Below are 14,486 nucleotides of genomic sequence, written 5' to 3' on the forward strand. Positions count from 1 at the left end.
AAAATATTAAAAAGGCTCAAAGTCGAGCTAGAGCATATGCAGATCCTCACCGAAGAGACATCTCCTTTGAAGAAGGAGAATTGGTCTATCTTAAGGTGCCTGAACAAACTAAAACTATGAAAAAGGGACATTGTCCAAAGCTTTCACCAAGGTATTGTGGTCCTTTCATAATACTTAAAAGGGTGGGAGAATTGGCTTACAAGCTCCAACTACCTGCTGGTAGTAAAATACATCCAGTTTTTCATGTAAGTAAACTAAGGAAGAAGCTGGGGGATTTGGATAATCTAATCCTAAATGATGATATTGAGGAGTTATTCTATGACCAATCTAATCCACATGAACCAGAAAAAATATTAAATGTTCGTAATAGACGAACGAGGAATACTATTTATCAAGAATGTTTGGTTAAGTGGAAAGATTGTTCAGAGGAAAGCTCAACATGGGAGCGAGTAAGTACTTTAAAGAAAAGGTTTCCCGATTTACAGTTAGACCTTCCAAATATCGTTTTCGAGGACGAAACCGATTCTTAAGGGGAAGGAAATGTGACATTAATGTGACATTAAAAGGGATATTTAATGTCACATTAAGGTCATAAGTGTGAAATGTGACATTAAAAGGGATATTTAATGTTACATTAAGGTAAATTTAGGGGAACATGCACGAGAGTGACCGTCCGGGCTCTTGGGCGCCCGAACGGGGTCAAGGGGAGCCTAGAGAGTAAGGGAGTCCAGGAATAGTAGGACTCCAGCAAGTTGACGGCTGGCAAAGAGATAAGATTGAGGGCCAGCACTTATCTAGGCGTGGCTGGGAGGTGAAGAACACTCGTGCTTCCATCAATCTGAAGAAAGCTATCTCCCGTAATCTAACAATCACTCAAGACATTACAATACTTCCAATGACAAACAATTAAATCATACTCGCCGCCACAAGCATCACAGAAGACACTCTTACAGAAGTAAGAAATTACAAAATGCAAAGCAAAACAATCTTCAATTCTATCTATGTGGAAGCTCTTCTCACTTGGCAAACAAGTGCCCAACTAAGAAAAAGAACACAACCACCAACAAGGAACAAGCAAAGGTGAACGTGTACTATCTCAATGATTCCATTACTAGTGTCTCTTCCACAACAACCGACTTTGATTACAGCTCTTCTCACTATTCTTCTAATAGTGAACGTGATAGTAACAGTGACAGTGATGAAAGCTCATGATATTCTACAGCTGAATTTGACATGACAAATGATGATCAACTCTATTCTAACTCAAGTTTGGATCTTTCTACTTCCTCAGCTTCTACTATAGAATCAGTTAGTACTGATGAACCTATCAATCAAGAAACTTTTGTGCCTGTGAATGCTCATTCCATTCATTTCTCTTCTTCCTCCAAACAAAAGGATAAGTCTTTTTCAGTTGCCTCTAGCTCTAGACAAAAACAAAAAGGAAAGGCATACCAATTAGACGACGAAGATTTTGATACATCCTCTCCTGAAGATTTGTCCGATAAGAAGACTAAGGAGAAACTTAGACAAGAAGTCTTCCATAATCCTTATGATCTTCCCAAACCAGGTATGCTCAGTTCTAATACAGTGAAAAAGGCTAATATGTTTGTTTCACATGCTCTGAATCAAATGCATAAGCCTAGGACAATCACTCAGTTTATGCAATCTTTGCAACATCCCAACCAAGAGGTCCCTATGCAAAGTCTTCAAAAGAGTACTCCGGAGTCAAAAACAAATTGCACAAAATTCTACTGATCTTTTAGTAGAATTACAATCACAGCTGCAGAAACATATATTGGACCTAAACCAGTAAATCAGATTCGAATGTCCTCTACAAAACATGTGACACAAAGAGTCAATGCTTTAACCACTGGTGGACCCATTCCTATGATCTGTACAGCTCTCCTTTACTTTCAAGAAGTGGCTTTCTTTCAAGCAGTCCTTTCCTCCACTCCTACCCAACCTTTAGAGAATCAATCTTCGATCGGGGCCCTTGGATTTTCAGCCATGACTTTGTGACTAGGTCTTTGTATTCCTTCCAACATGGTGTAACAAGCTAGTGGCTTCTCACCCGAGGTTGTGTTTCAAGTTCTACTGCTCATATGGTCTCCTGACTATCTTCCAGGCCTCATTTCAAGTGGCATTCTCGAACTACAAGGTGGATCTTCTCTTTTGTGCTCCTTTTTGGGCTTGAGAGAAGTGTTGAGAAACCATATCATTCCGCACAATTTCCCTTCTTCATTCCCATTCTTTGTTTCAATTTCCACCCCCAAAAAGGCTTTCTAGGGCCTTTCGAGAGAGTCTGAGTGCTACTCAAGAGACTTCAGTGGGCAAGACTCAAGACTGTTTGTGTCTATATATACGGCACCTCCCATTCTTCACCCACTTCACCACACTCACTTCTTCTAAGACTTTTGTCTCTCTTCTATCCTTCCATCATCTTCTTTAGGCACCTATCTACTCTACATCAGGTTTACGTTTAGAGTCCATTCCCGGCTTGTGGCATCGACTTCTCCACCCTAGCAACGGCACATCCTCAGCTGGCAACATCCCTACACATTGGGCAACAGCTCTTCTCCTCCTGGCATTGGCTTTTGACAGCTGGTGATAGCTTCCTCCTCCTCCAAGCATCACCTCCGAGACCTTGCGTTTAATTGTCTAGGTGGTTTTTCTTCATCAAGCGTCTTCATCCACTAGCAAGCGTCATCATCAGGATTAGTTGGATCTTGTGCTTTGTATCCTGTCTGCTCCCTTCATCAGACATCACACTTCCCAGCTACGCCATCATCATTAGAGACTATCGGCATTTGTCTTTTCAGTTTCTAGCTCTTCCATCTTCTCCGGCCTCACTCTCCAGCAACTAGTGCCACTCTTCAAGCCTATGTTTGCAAACTCAAAGGCTTCTCATCCTTCGACGGTAGTCTTCATGCTCCAAGCATCACCAGTCATCATCCCTATGTTTATAGACTTGGAGACTCCATCAGTAGTTGCCCTCTGCTCCAAGGCATCCTTCGAGCTATGACACCCTTGTATCAAATTCACTTCATTATTTCATTAATTCATCTAAGTTTGTCTTCTTTTCTCCTCTTAGTGTTTGCCATACACACTGTGTTTCTCCCTGCAAACCCTACTATCTCTCTAATTGCTCAATCATTTCTTGACAAGAGGCGCTAGTTTTGGGGCTAGCCCAATGTCCAATGTCCACGATTAAAGAACCTCGCATGTAGTGGAAGACGCGGCCCGATACTCCGCCTCAGTAGACGAAAGGGCTACCGTGGGCTGCTTCTTGCTACTCCATGAAATAACACCTGCACCCAAAGTAAAGCAGTAACCTGTTGTAGACCGCCTGTGGTCCATGTCACCGGCCCAATCCGAGTCGCTCCAACCTGCAAGTACAAGATCTGACCCATCTGTCCCTGCGGGGTAATGAATCCCCAAATCAGACGTCCCCCTCAGATACCGAAGTATCCTCTGAGCAGCCTGTCAATGCACCGTCTTAGGTTCACTCATGAACCCTCCCAAGAGCCCAACAGCAAAACATAGATCAACGCTGGTGTTGAGAAGCCAAAGCAAGGACCCTATCAACTGTCGATAGCGGGACGCATCCGCCAAAGGAGAAGCTGAATGGGAAGTGGCCTTCCAGTTCGGATCCATAGGAGTAGAGAGGGCCCGACAATCTTCCATCTCAAAAGACACCAAGAGCTCCTGTACATATCTCTGTTGGGAGAGAAAGATCCCCCTCTGAGACTGATAAATCTCATGGCCTAAAAAGAAATGGAGTAGCCCCAAATCCGTCATCTCGAACGTCCTATGTAAAGCTGACTTTGTCTCCTGGACCTGCTGTGCATCATCACCTGTAACAATCAAATCATCAACATATAGTACAAACAGCACACAACCATCCTCGGAAGTGTGAACATACAGCTGCGGATCGGCCTTGGACCGCCGATATCCCAACTGAGACTGGAGGAACGAATCAATCTTCTCGTTCCAAGCGCGCGGAGCCTGCTTGAGGCCATACAGGGCCTTCTTCAACCTGTAGACTTTCCCATCTGAAGAACCAAAGCCAAGAGGTTGCTCAACGTAGATCTCCTCCTTCAAATCACCATTCAGGAAGGCCGACTTCACATCCAACTGATAAACAGGCCATCTCCTATGGCCAGCCAAAGCAAGAACAGCTCTAATGGTTGCCATACGAGCTGTGGGGGCAAAGGTGTCATGACAGTCAATCCCTGGGCGCTGGGCAAAACCCTTAGCAACAAGGCGAGCCTTGTGCTTATCCAAAGTACCATCACTGAGATATTTGGTCTTGAAGACCCACTTGACTCCAATCACCTTCTTCTTCGGGGGGCGTGGCACAAGTGACCAAGTGCCATTCCTCTCAATAGCCTCCAACTCAGCTTCCATAGCTTTCTTCCATGGGGCGGACTGTAAAGCCTCCTTCACGGAGGTGGGCTCTCGATCCTGCATAACACGGGACATCAAACAATAATTGGAGCAAACAAGCTCCGAAGAATGCGCCTGGTGCCTCCGTGACCGCCGCGGACCATCCTGCGGTTCCCACTCCTCAGGAACCCCCTCGATCCCTGAATCACGGAGTGTGTCACGGGCCCAGTGAGGAGGAGGCCGAACCTCCCCTCGTCGTTCTCCATCAGTAGAAGACTCTGGAATGTCCACCGGGGGTAACTCCTCAGAAGGGTCCGGTGGAACAGTAGACTCTGTGTCAGAAACAGAATCATAATCAAAAGGCACGGGCTCCAGTGGAACAATAGAAGGAGCCCAACTCTCCCCGGGATCTCCAAGAACGGGATGCTCTTCACCCATTGAAGTAGCCGGAACCTCCACAAACCGCACATCACGGCTAGTATATACATCCCGCTTGACGGGATCATACAGTCGGTAGCCTTGGGACTGGGAGCTGTAGCCAACAAAAACCTGTTTTCGGGAAGCCGCTTCAAATTTATCACGGTGAGTCTTGGGAATGTGAACATAGGCATCACACCCAAAGACTCGAAAGTAAGAAACATCTGGCTTCGTCCCAAAATAAGCCTCAAATGGAGTCATCCCTTCCACGGCCGAAGTAGGGGATCGATTAAGAATGTGGACTGCAGTAGCCACAGCCTCGGCCCACAGAACCTGAGGGGTCTGTCGGTGCTCCATCATGGTGCGCGCCATCTCGATCACACTGCGGTTCTTCCGTTCTAGAATACCATTTTCTTGAGGAGTATTCGTATTGGCAAACTCCTGGTGAATTCCTCTATCTGCACAAAACCGAGCAAATTCATTAGACACAAATTCACCTCCCTTGTCGGATCGCAAGGTCTTCAACTTCCGGCCTGATCGGTTCTCCTCAAAGAGAAGCCAATCCTTGAAGTGCGAGAAGGCTTCTGACTTTAGTGCCAAAAAATAGGCCCATGTCATCCTGCTATAGTCATCCACGATCAGCACGAAGTACGAGCTCCCTCGCAGGGACTCATTCCTCATAGGGCCACATAGATCCGTAGATACTAACTCCATCGGTGAAGTAGACCGCCGCGAAGCGGTGTGGGGAATGGCATCTCTATGCTGCTTCCCCCGTATGCAGGAGACACATGGCTGCTGGCTCACCACTATATCCGGCAACCCTCGAACAAGCTGTCCACGTGACGCCCTCCGAAGATAGTCATAGTTCAGGTGACCAAACCGAGCATGCCATAATTCAGACTGTGACTATGAGGTAAGAAGAAGAGTAGAGACGGCAGTGGAGGACTTCAGTTTGTAAATGCCGTTCTCCTCATATCCAGATAATAGAACCTTCCTCGATTCACGATCAAGGACTCGCACAATAGAACTGTCAAACTCCACCAAAAGACCAAGGGAGCAAATCTTATGAACTGAAAGGAGATGGTACCCTAATCCTGGTACATGCAAAACCTCTGAGGTATGGGTGCCACCTCGTCCATCCGGAATAAGCTGCATCTTACCCCGACCTGCAATAAAAACTGAAGAGCTGTCTCCAATGAGAACCTGCCCACGCGAAGGTCGCAGCTGGGCAACACCATCTGATGAAGGAGTCATGTGCCGTGAGGCACCACTATCAACAATCCACTCTCGAGCTTAGGGAGCCGCCATCGCAGCATCAGAAGCATTTGGTGAAGCGTCCTCAATGACAACTAGATGTAGAAATGCAGCTGATGAGGGTGCAGCCACCGCTCCAGAATCCTTAGTATCCTTCTTCTTGGTGTCCTTCGTGTCTTTGTCAGGGCAATTCTTCTTCCAATGGCCAGTCTTTCCACAAATATGACATGTGGAGTCTTTGTCCTTGTCCTTCTTGGACTTATTATCCCCCTTCTTCTTCTTTTGGTCCTTCCCCTTCTTCTGAGAGGCTTGACCCGTCAACGCCTCCGTCTTGGAAGCATTCTGTCCCTTTAACTGTTCCTCTTGGTCCAAGACCATAGGAACCAACTCTTCCCAGCGAAGAGTAGACTCTCGCCCTGAAGCAATAAGGGCAGAGTAAAATGTACCGAATCGTGGCGGCAACTGGGACAATAGTGTAATCGCCATGTCTTCGGAGGAAATCGGCTTCCCCGCATTCTGAATCTGCATCTGTAGCTGCCTTAGCTTGTTAATGTGTTCCCTTAGCGAAGAAGACTTATTGACGGACAAGGTCCGCATCTGTACCTCCAAAGAAACCCTCTTCATCAGGGTCATCCGATTGTACATTTGATCAAGCTCCAGCCATATCTCACGAGCCACCGTCAAGTGCTCGATGTGAGCGATTACGGCTGTAGTGCATGATAGAAAGAGAAAGGATCGAATCCTGGCATTCAGTTTGTCCCAATGAGACTGGGCCCTGGCCAACTCCGCACGAGCATCGGAAGAGAGTTTAGACTCATCTCTTACCGAAGGCCGGTCAATATCCTCCTGTACCAACTCCGCCAAATCATAGGACTCAAGGATGGCCAACATCATAACGCGCCAAATGCAGTAGTTGTCGCCGTCGAGCTTCTGATCTGTAGAAAGAGCCGGTAGGACAGGCACCTTCCGGTCCATAATCGCCTGGAACTCCAAGTCCATCTCTGTAGACATCTTCACCTGCAATGCCTTCTCAAACGCAAAAGCAGCCCCCTCTGACTGGGAGAACTCAGCCTGCTAAGGCTCTTCCGCGTCCCGAAGCTTCTTCACCCGCCGGAGGCGATGAAAAAGCAAAACCTGCACTTTTAGGTTGAAAACTCAAACTTTCTCCGCGTCAAACAGCAGTAAACAGCAGCAAATCCACCACCTGTACTCCTTTCCTGTGCGCCCACACTCGTTTCAGCCTTGTTCCAAGGCGCAGCCCTCCTGTCTGCCCTTAAACGCAAAAAACGCAAATTTGTGTCGCGATGGAAACTCCTCTTCAGGTTGATTCTGCGCTCAGTCAGCCCTCAAACACTGCTCTGATACCATGTCAGAGTGCAGCGGTGCGGAAGCGTAGGACTGAGAGTGAGAGAACGCAGAGAGAGAAGGGAGAGAAAGAGACAGTGGACAATGAAGATCTGCTGTATAAAGAATGCTGAATACAAAGATATACACGGGCGCAGTGTGCTGGACTGCGTGTCTCCACCTCGACGATGCGACCTGCTGTCCACCACGAAGTCTGCTGCAGTCTGCACTGTCTGCTGTCTGAAATCTGTGAACAGAGACAGAAATCTGCACGGCACCGGTCTGTAATCTGCGACAGAGGAGTGACCAGACTGCTGGAAACATCGGGTATTTATAGCCGAAACCTGCCACGAACTGGGGCGCCAGAAAATAGGGCGCAGCCTGAATAAGTCGGCTGCAGACAGTCGGACTGCCACGTGGCAGTCCGACTGCACAGTCCGACTGCTGCTGGTCCGACTGCTGCTGCTGGTCCGACTGCTGCTGGAACTGCCCTCCAAGACAGGCTATGATCTCTGACACCACTAGGGATCAATCCTACAGCATGTGACAGCAGTTTGAAGCCCTCCAAAGTTAGGGACAGCAGTCTTTCTATTGGTACTATGCTGTGGACAACAGCTTACGTGGCTGTTTAAGCAAGGCAATAGTAGCTTTTCAACGTATCCCGCAATGAAACTCTAAAATTTCTCTCTCTAGAGTCTACAACATTCTTTCTCATCCCCCAGCCATCTCTCAAGTTATCTCAACATTTTCCAACAGCTTGAGCCATCAAAGAAAAAGATTTCAATCAATCTCTGCTGTAACACTAATTTACACTAGAAATTAGGATTTGACAGCCACCTTGAAATACATGCTCAAAATTGAGGGCCTAGGACTTGAATTCCAACAACTCAAATTGAGGAATTTCACAGGGATTCAAAAGGCCAACCAGCCAATATCAGATTCGGGGCTGAATTTGTTTTTCAAGGAGCAAGGTAAAGACCAATCCCTAAGCAAACCAAGGGGCTTGGTGGTCAGTTTTGACAGCAATAGACACTTGGATTAGCACCAGAGGTCAAAGGATCTAAGTTGTACTCCTTCCATTTGCAATATAAGATAAAGAAATACTGCAAGGAGTGCCAGTTTTGGGCCCAACAAGGTGCCCAATGTCCAAGATTAAAGTGGTAAAGTGTGGACTTTCAATTCAAGTGAATTTTATGCTTGCTATAATTAGTGCTTAACCATGTTATTTACCACTCTATTCAAGGAGGAAGGTTGATTTCAGCCAAGATCTTCCATGACAAAACTCCAATGATCTATGTAAACTCATATTTCAATCTGTAGCTCGCCAAAAATTGGAGTAACTTGAGATTCCATTCCTTGAAGAGCAGCACCTGACATATTTCAAGTATACCCCACAACAAAATGGGGTTACAGAAAAAAAAAAACATATTGCAAAAGTTACACAAGCATTGATAGCTAAAAAGAATATACCTAAGCATATTTTGTTTAAGGTTGTTCATACTACTATCTATATCGCCTAGCATGCAAAATTTAGCCTCTAAGTTGGGATAAGAACATATCAACTTTGTGTCACATTAAGTAACATATCAATTAGTTAATGTCACATAGAAAAACACTTGAAAAGTTATGACTATGTGTGTATTATATAATACACATGTATTTTATAATACTTCCAATAAGTGGGTTTCATTCTAGCAAACATGTTATTCATTGTCTTCTTTTGTGCACATCTCTTACTTATGAGCCTTAAACACTTTGTCATCAAATTCCTTTGTTTTGTCATTGTCCATATTGTTGGTAGACGAAACTATCCTATACCATGATTTAAGAGACCTCAAGAGAAGATAGTTTTATTTCTTGTGAAGGCCATGGACTCTTCAAGCTTTCCCACCTAAATGTATCTTCTTTCAACTTCTCTATCATCTAGATCTTTTCCTTCAAGTTCAGTGTGTTGCTATTTGAGAAAAGCTTAAAAAGTTTGTCATGCAACTTCTACCAAATACTGATGAGGCTAACCTTTGCCTTTGGAGAATGTGTGCTTACCACTTTGCCGAATTGTCGCAATCCAGCATATGACAATAGTTGGCCTCCAAAGCTGCCTCGATGCAATTGACATCATAATTACCTCTCCAAAGTATTAGATTAACAAATAAGATCACTTAAGCCATTTTTCAAAGTTATAAAGCCTTTATGCTGCTTGGAAGAAATCTTTAAAACATCAAGCCTAAGATCCATAAGTACACATGAGGCGAAATCATGAATGACCACCAACTCCAACATTGTCATACTATACCAGATGTGGATGATCAACAATATCTCAAAACCAATAGTAATTTCAAATCATCTTGGGGAGGTAGCACCTTAATACGTAGTAAGCTTACATAGAAGAAATAAAATATTTTTCTATGACTTGAAAGCTCAAGCATATAAGAACCTTAATGTATGCTTGAAGGGTCCAAAGTACCTATTGGAATGCCTTGACAATAAGAAGTTTGGCTAAAACCTCGCTTTAGGCCACTTTTGTCAATATTCAATAAAACATGCTAATCCTTTTCAAAATCCAAAGGGCTTCATCATCTCTAAGCATACTTCATCTCTCACACTTGTCCATGTAGTTAAAAGGACACAATTTGATTAAATATTGTTACCAAACTCATCAACAAAAAAATTATCTTTAGTGTGGTTGATTAGAATAAGAAACACTTTGTTTTGCAAATTTTCATTTTGAGCTTTTCCCATGGATGAATGTATGGTACCATTATATGCAAACTTCAATACAAGTAGATACTTTTCTGATTGTACCTTACATTCACTAATATAAGCTTTAGCAAATTATGAAGAATGATAACTTTGTAATGGATAACAGCCCTTGCATTGCATCGCTCTCATTTGCAAAATCAGTATCTTTGCATAAGTGTTTCATATTTTGAAAGTCCTCCGGATGAGCCCTTCTAATGGATAAAATTTGAGGCATTGTGAAGCTTCACTATACTTTCCAAGACATACATAATTTGGAAGTGATAAATATACCAAATATTTTCCCATTGTGCTTTGGTCTCTTGAAATACTTGAAGCTTTGATTACTAGTCTTTCCAATAAACTCATTGCCTAAAAGAGAATGCTTCCGTCTTCAAAGCACAAATAAAAACCAAAAGCTCCCTATTCTACATCCCACGTCTTTTCTCCAACATCATTAAGTCGAAGACTTTCAAAAGCCCAATGCACTCTCATTTCATGCTCAAAAAGCATACTCTTGGATGCGATATATAGATATATAGACGGTATATTTCCCCAATGTCCTTTCTCCTCTTGAAATACGCTGAGCTTTGGGCTAGAAGCTCCCCTACTCCAAACAAATAGATGAAATGGGCAAGGAAAATATTAAACGTAACCAACGAAGCCAATGTAAACTTAGCCTTATGTGTAAAGGGAGGCGTGCCCCCCACACAAAAGGAAAAGGTTTGCATTGGTTCGTTGATTTACTGGCAGGCACCCCTTGCCCTCCGTCCAACGTCCATCAGACTTACCCTTAGACGTAACACATTCTATATCACCTAAAACCCAGCCGGAAGACACAAGAGTCCCTAGATCGTAATGAAACATTGAATCTCCCGTTCAAATCAAACAGTAGCATGGGATGAAGTCTGAAAGGCTCGTTTCCTTGTACAAAGTTGGAGGAGATCCACAAAACTAGAGGACCCTTGTTTAAGCTTCTACAGAGTTACGAGTTTCCTTTTGGTAGGCTCCCGTTCCTTGTTCCTGGTTACATATGGAAAGAGAGAAAAACACACACACACACACACACACACACACACTCTCTCTCTCTCTCTCTCTCTCTCTCTCTCTCTCTCTCTCTCTCTCTCGCGCGCGCAGATAGAAACGATTAATGGACTCTCACATAACAACAGTCATGATTGCAAATTTAGGAGAGAGACTATCAAACCAGACTGAAAGAAGAGGGGACTTACCCTCAAAATTTGCCGCACGTACTCTTGGTCCTCTCGCTCTTCCTCTGGGGAGCGGCTAGGCCGAGCTTCTTCTTCTTCTTCTTCTGTCTCTGGGAGAGCTGTAGTAGCAGATTCAGCATCAGCACGGGAAACGAAGCGCATTGGCGGCCGCGGGCACAGGACCAGGGCTGCACTGAGGGGCGATTGGCACCCACTGCTAGGTCGAGCTTGAAGAAAAAAAGAGGAGGGCCCATGAAGAGCAGGAGCCTGAAGAGAATGAAGTGGATTATGCGAACAAGAAGGGGAAGAAGAATGAATGGATGCAATACATGTTGCCATCTCTCGTTTTTGAAGAGAAATGAGTCTCCTGGCTCGTTGTCAGCAACCTGTGAAACTACATATCCAGTATACTGATCTTAAAGCGTTTTAAAGCGTATAGACTCTTCACATTGTTCAATGAAATAACGCAATCACATATTGAGTTAGTTAAGCAAGCTTGAAAAACTAGCAATATCTTCTTTGCCTATGTTTCCTATGAGACTAAGCATCCCCGAAACCGGCAATCTTTAGGAGCCACTGGTCCTTGTTAGCCAACCCTCAAATAGGGCCCTATTTCTAACCATCCAAATTTCCTTGAGGGTAGCAACTCTAACCATTGGAAAATCATCCACCTATCTTTGTTGAGCGATTTGTAAAGCAATCTTCCACCATCTTACATGCCTTGTTGATCCTCATTGACACTCAATCTCATGCAATAATAGCCTAGAAAGCTGATGTGCCTTTGTGGAGAGAGGATAGATTAAAAGGGTGTTTTTTTTTTATTTTGGGGGCGGTCGGGGGTGGGGGGAAGGAGCTTGATGATTGACCTTGATCAAGATTGAGACATGCAACCCTCAATCAACCAACAAAAGACCTAACCCATCTATACAAAAAAATTTGTTCTGGTAAAAGGTTAAACATGTAAAAAAAATTATAAGTAAAATTTCTATGAAGGAATTTAATCTTGAATTTCTTATTTTGCAAATGGTGGCCCAATGTGTTCCTACACTTAAACCCATCCCAAATCCCATATGCATGAAGATACAATTGTATTCTCTGCCCAAGGACTATGATATGGGCATACATAAATGCAGAGTAGGCAACCTCAAGTTCAGAGTATTGACCAACCTCACAAACTTGGTAACTATGTGTCGGGCTATCTAAAATCTAGTAATCCAGTGTGGCTTGCTTGAGTATGTCATATCCATGGAGACACCCATTCATTTCTTGACTTGTGATGGTCTTATCAAAACTACAACCCAAATACTCAAACTAGCTAATTCATGTACTCGGTAAGGACAAGCTAGCATTATGAAGACAAAGAAGCTATCATTGAGTTTACCCCAAAATTGATTGAGGAAACCTTAGGCATCAAGGTTTTGGATCAGAAAATGTTCCAAAGGAGGAACTAAGAGTCACATCACATGTGCTCCATCATATGTTCACTTACCATAAAACCATAGCCTACCTGTCTGAGTGCCCAAAACGGTTGATGGAGGACATTATGACATATAATCTAGTCAAGTAGGGCCTAAATGCATAGTGTTTAAAGTACATCATGGAATCTTTAGCCAAAACCCGCAAAGTCCTCTAGAAGAATCCAAGTGAGAAGCTTAGTTGACTAGAAGGAAAGCACGGCCTTATCAACTACGGAGGAGTCATTATAAAAGTTCTAACTAACAATTTAGGAGCTCAAGACGTCCTACCTCTAAGATATATTGATCAATCATTGCCACCCCAAGGAACTATCCGGGGGGGGATCTAAATGCTACACTAAAGAAAGCAAGAAAAGGAAGGAAAGAGAAGAAGCAAATTTCAATTCATACTTTAAAACATCCAACAAGGAGGAGATGAGTGGGCAAGGATTATATGATTCGATTGGTTCGAAGGTGGTCAAGGAAGGATATGAAGAAGATGGAGGAGAGAATAGTACAATCTATCAAAGAGCTCCTAATAAAAAAAGACAAAGAAGGAACTGGGTTAGAAAAGGGCAAAGAGGAGGTAGGTGAGGGCTCACAAACTATTAAAGTAACAATACTACAGAACCTCATAACAACCATAGAAGGACTATAAACTAAAGTCATTGACTTAGCCAAGGCAAAGATCATGGAAGGAACTCTTGGGTGTTAGGAATAAAGGGCCATTGTGCCTTTTATATGTGCATGGGTGTGAACACACCCTTAGCGCATTTGTACTCTCATATATATCTACCTAGAACCTAAAGAGGTACAACACAACAAATTGTACCCAAGAACATCGTGCATCTCTCTCTCTGACTCTCACCCTCTACTCTTGCTCACGTTTTGCTCTCTACCTGACAATCTCATTGTTAAACATTGCATCGCCACTGCGCATTGCTCACTTCAAACTGGTATCAGAGCAAGCAAGGAGTGCACGCTTCTTGAGACAACTTAGGAGTGCACGCTTCTCAATGTGTAGTCAAGCGTGAGCTAGGTGAGTAGGTGACTCTCGCAACCGAACAGTTAGCAAGTTGAAGAGCAGGCAATGACCTGGCAAGCGAGTGTAGATTCAATAGTTGGTAGCCTGATGAATAGTTGTGACGGCTAGGCAAGCAAGCGACGTTGGAGGTAGGTCGACATGATCAAGCGGACGGGCTGCGATGGGCTGACGGGCTAGACAGGTCAGCTGTGACCAAGCAGGCAACACACGACAGGTCAACACTGTCATGGCGTTATGATTCGACGGACATTTATCGCCTTTTTTATTTATTTTCTAAAATCTATTCTCCTCCCACTAACGGGGCATTCGCGCGTACAAGCACATAATACAAATCTGTGCACATTTGCTTCTAAAAATTTGGGGCTTTTCCTAGATTTGGGGATTTTAATGCAGAAGTGGATAATCTAACTCGAAAATTGTGAAATCAATGCACAATTACCCATGAAATTTTGGGATTTTTGCACATTTCGGTGAAATTTCTTCAATTTCAATGAAATTTGTGCACACCGGAGCTGAAAAATTTGGGGATTTGTCCAAATTTGATGCGAGTAAGACACAACAGTGATATTTGTCTCAGAAATTGCAAGAATTTGTTACATTTTGCCTCCAACATTCGGGGCTTTTCATGTACATGCAAGA

At 43.9% G+C, this 14,486-nt stretch overlaps 1 protein-coding gene across 4 annotated transcripts in view; it reads right to left on the bottom strand.

Moving 5' to 3' along the window:
- CEST (death domain associated protein) overlaps nt 1-11,824 on the bottom strand; it is a 54,016-nt gene extending 42,192 nt beyond the window's left edge. The window contains exon 1 of one of the 4 annotated variants that reach the window (XM_087669219.1): nt 11,370-11,823. In XM_087669219.1, the coding sequence (XP_087525345.1) occupies nt 11,370-11,687 (318 nt within the window). In that variant the 5' untranslated portion in view covers nt 11,688-11,823. Of the gene's footprint in view, nt 1-11,369 lie in introns of all 4 variants that reach the window. The other 3 variants (XM_087669216.1, XM_087669203.1, XM_087669210.1) reach the window with 3 other exon arrangements.
- Between the last annotated feature and the right edge of the window lie 2,662 nt (nt 11,825-14,486).

This window comes from Lygodium microphyllum, chromosome 3 (assembly GCF_053477565.2).
Source record: "Lygodium microphyllum isolate KBCC chromosome 3, Lygodium_microphyllum_v1.1.10, whole genome shotgun sequence".
NCBI lineage: Eukaryota > Viridiplantae > Streptophyta > Polypodiopsida > Schizaeales > Lygodiaceae > Lygodium > Lygodium microphyllum.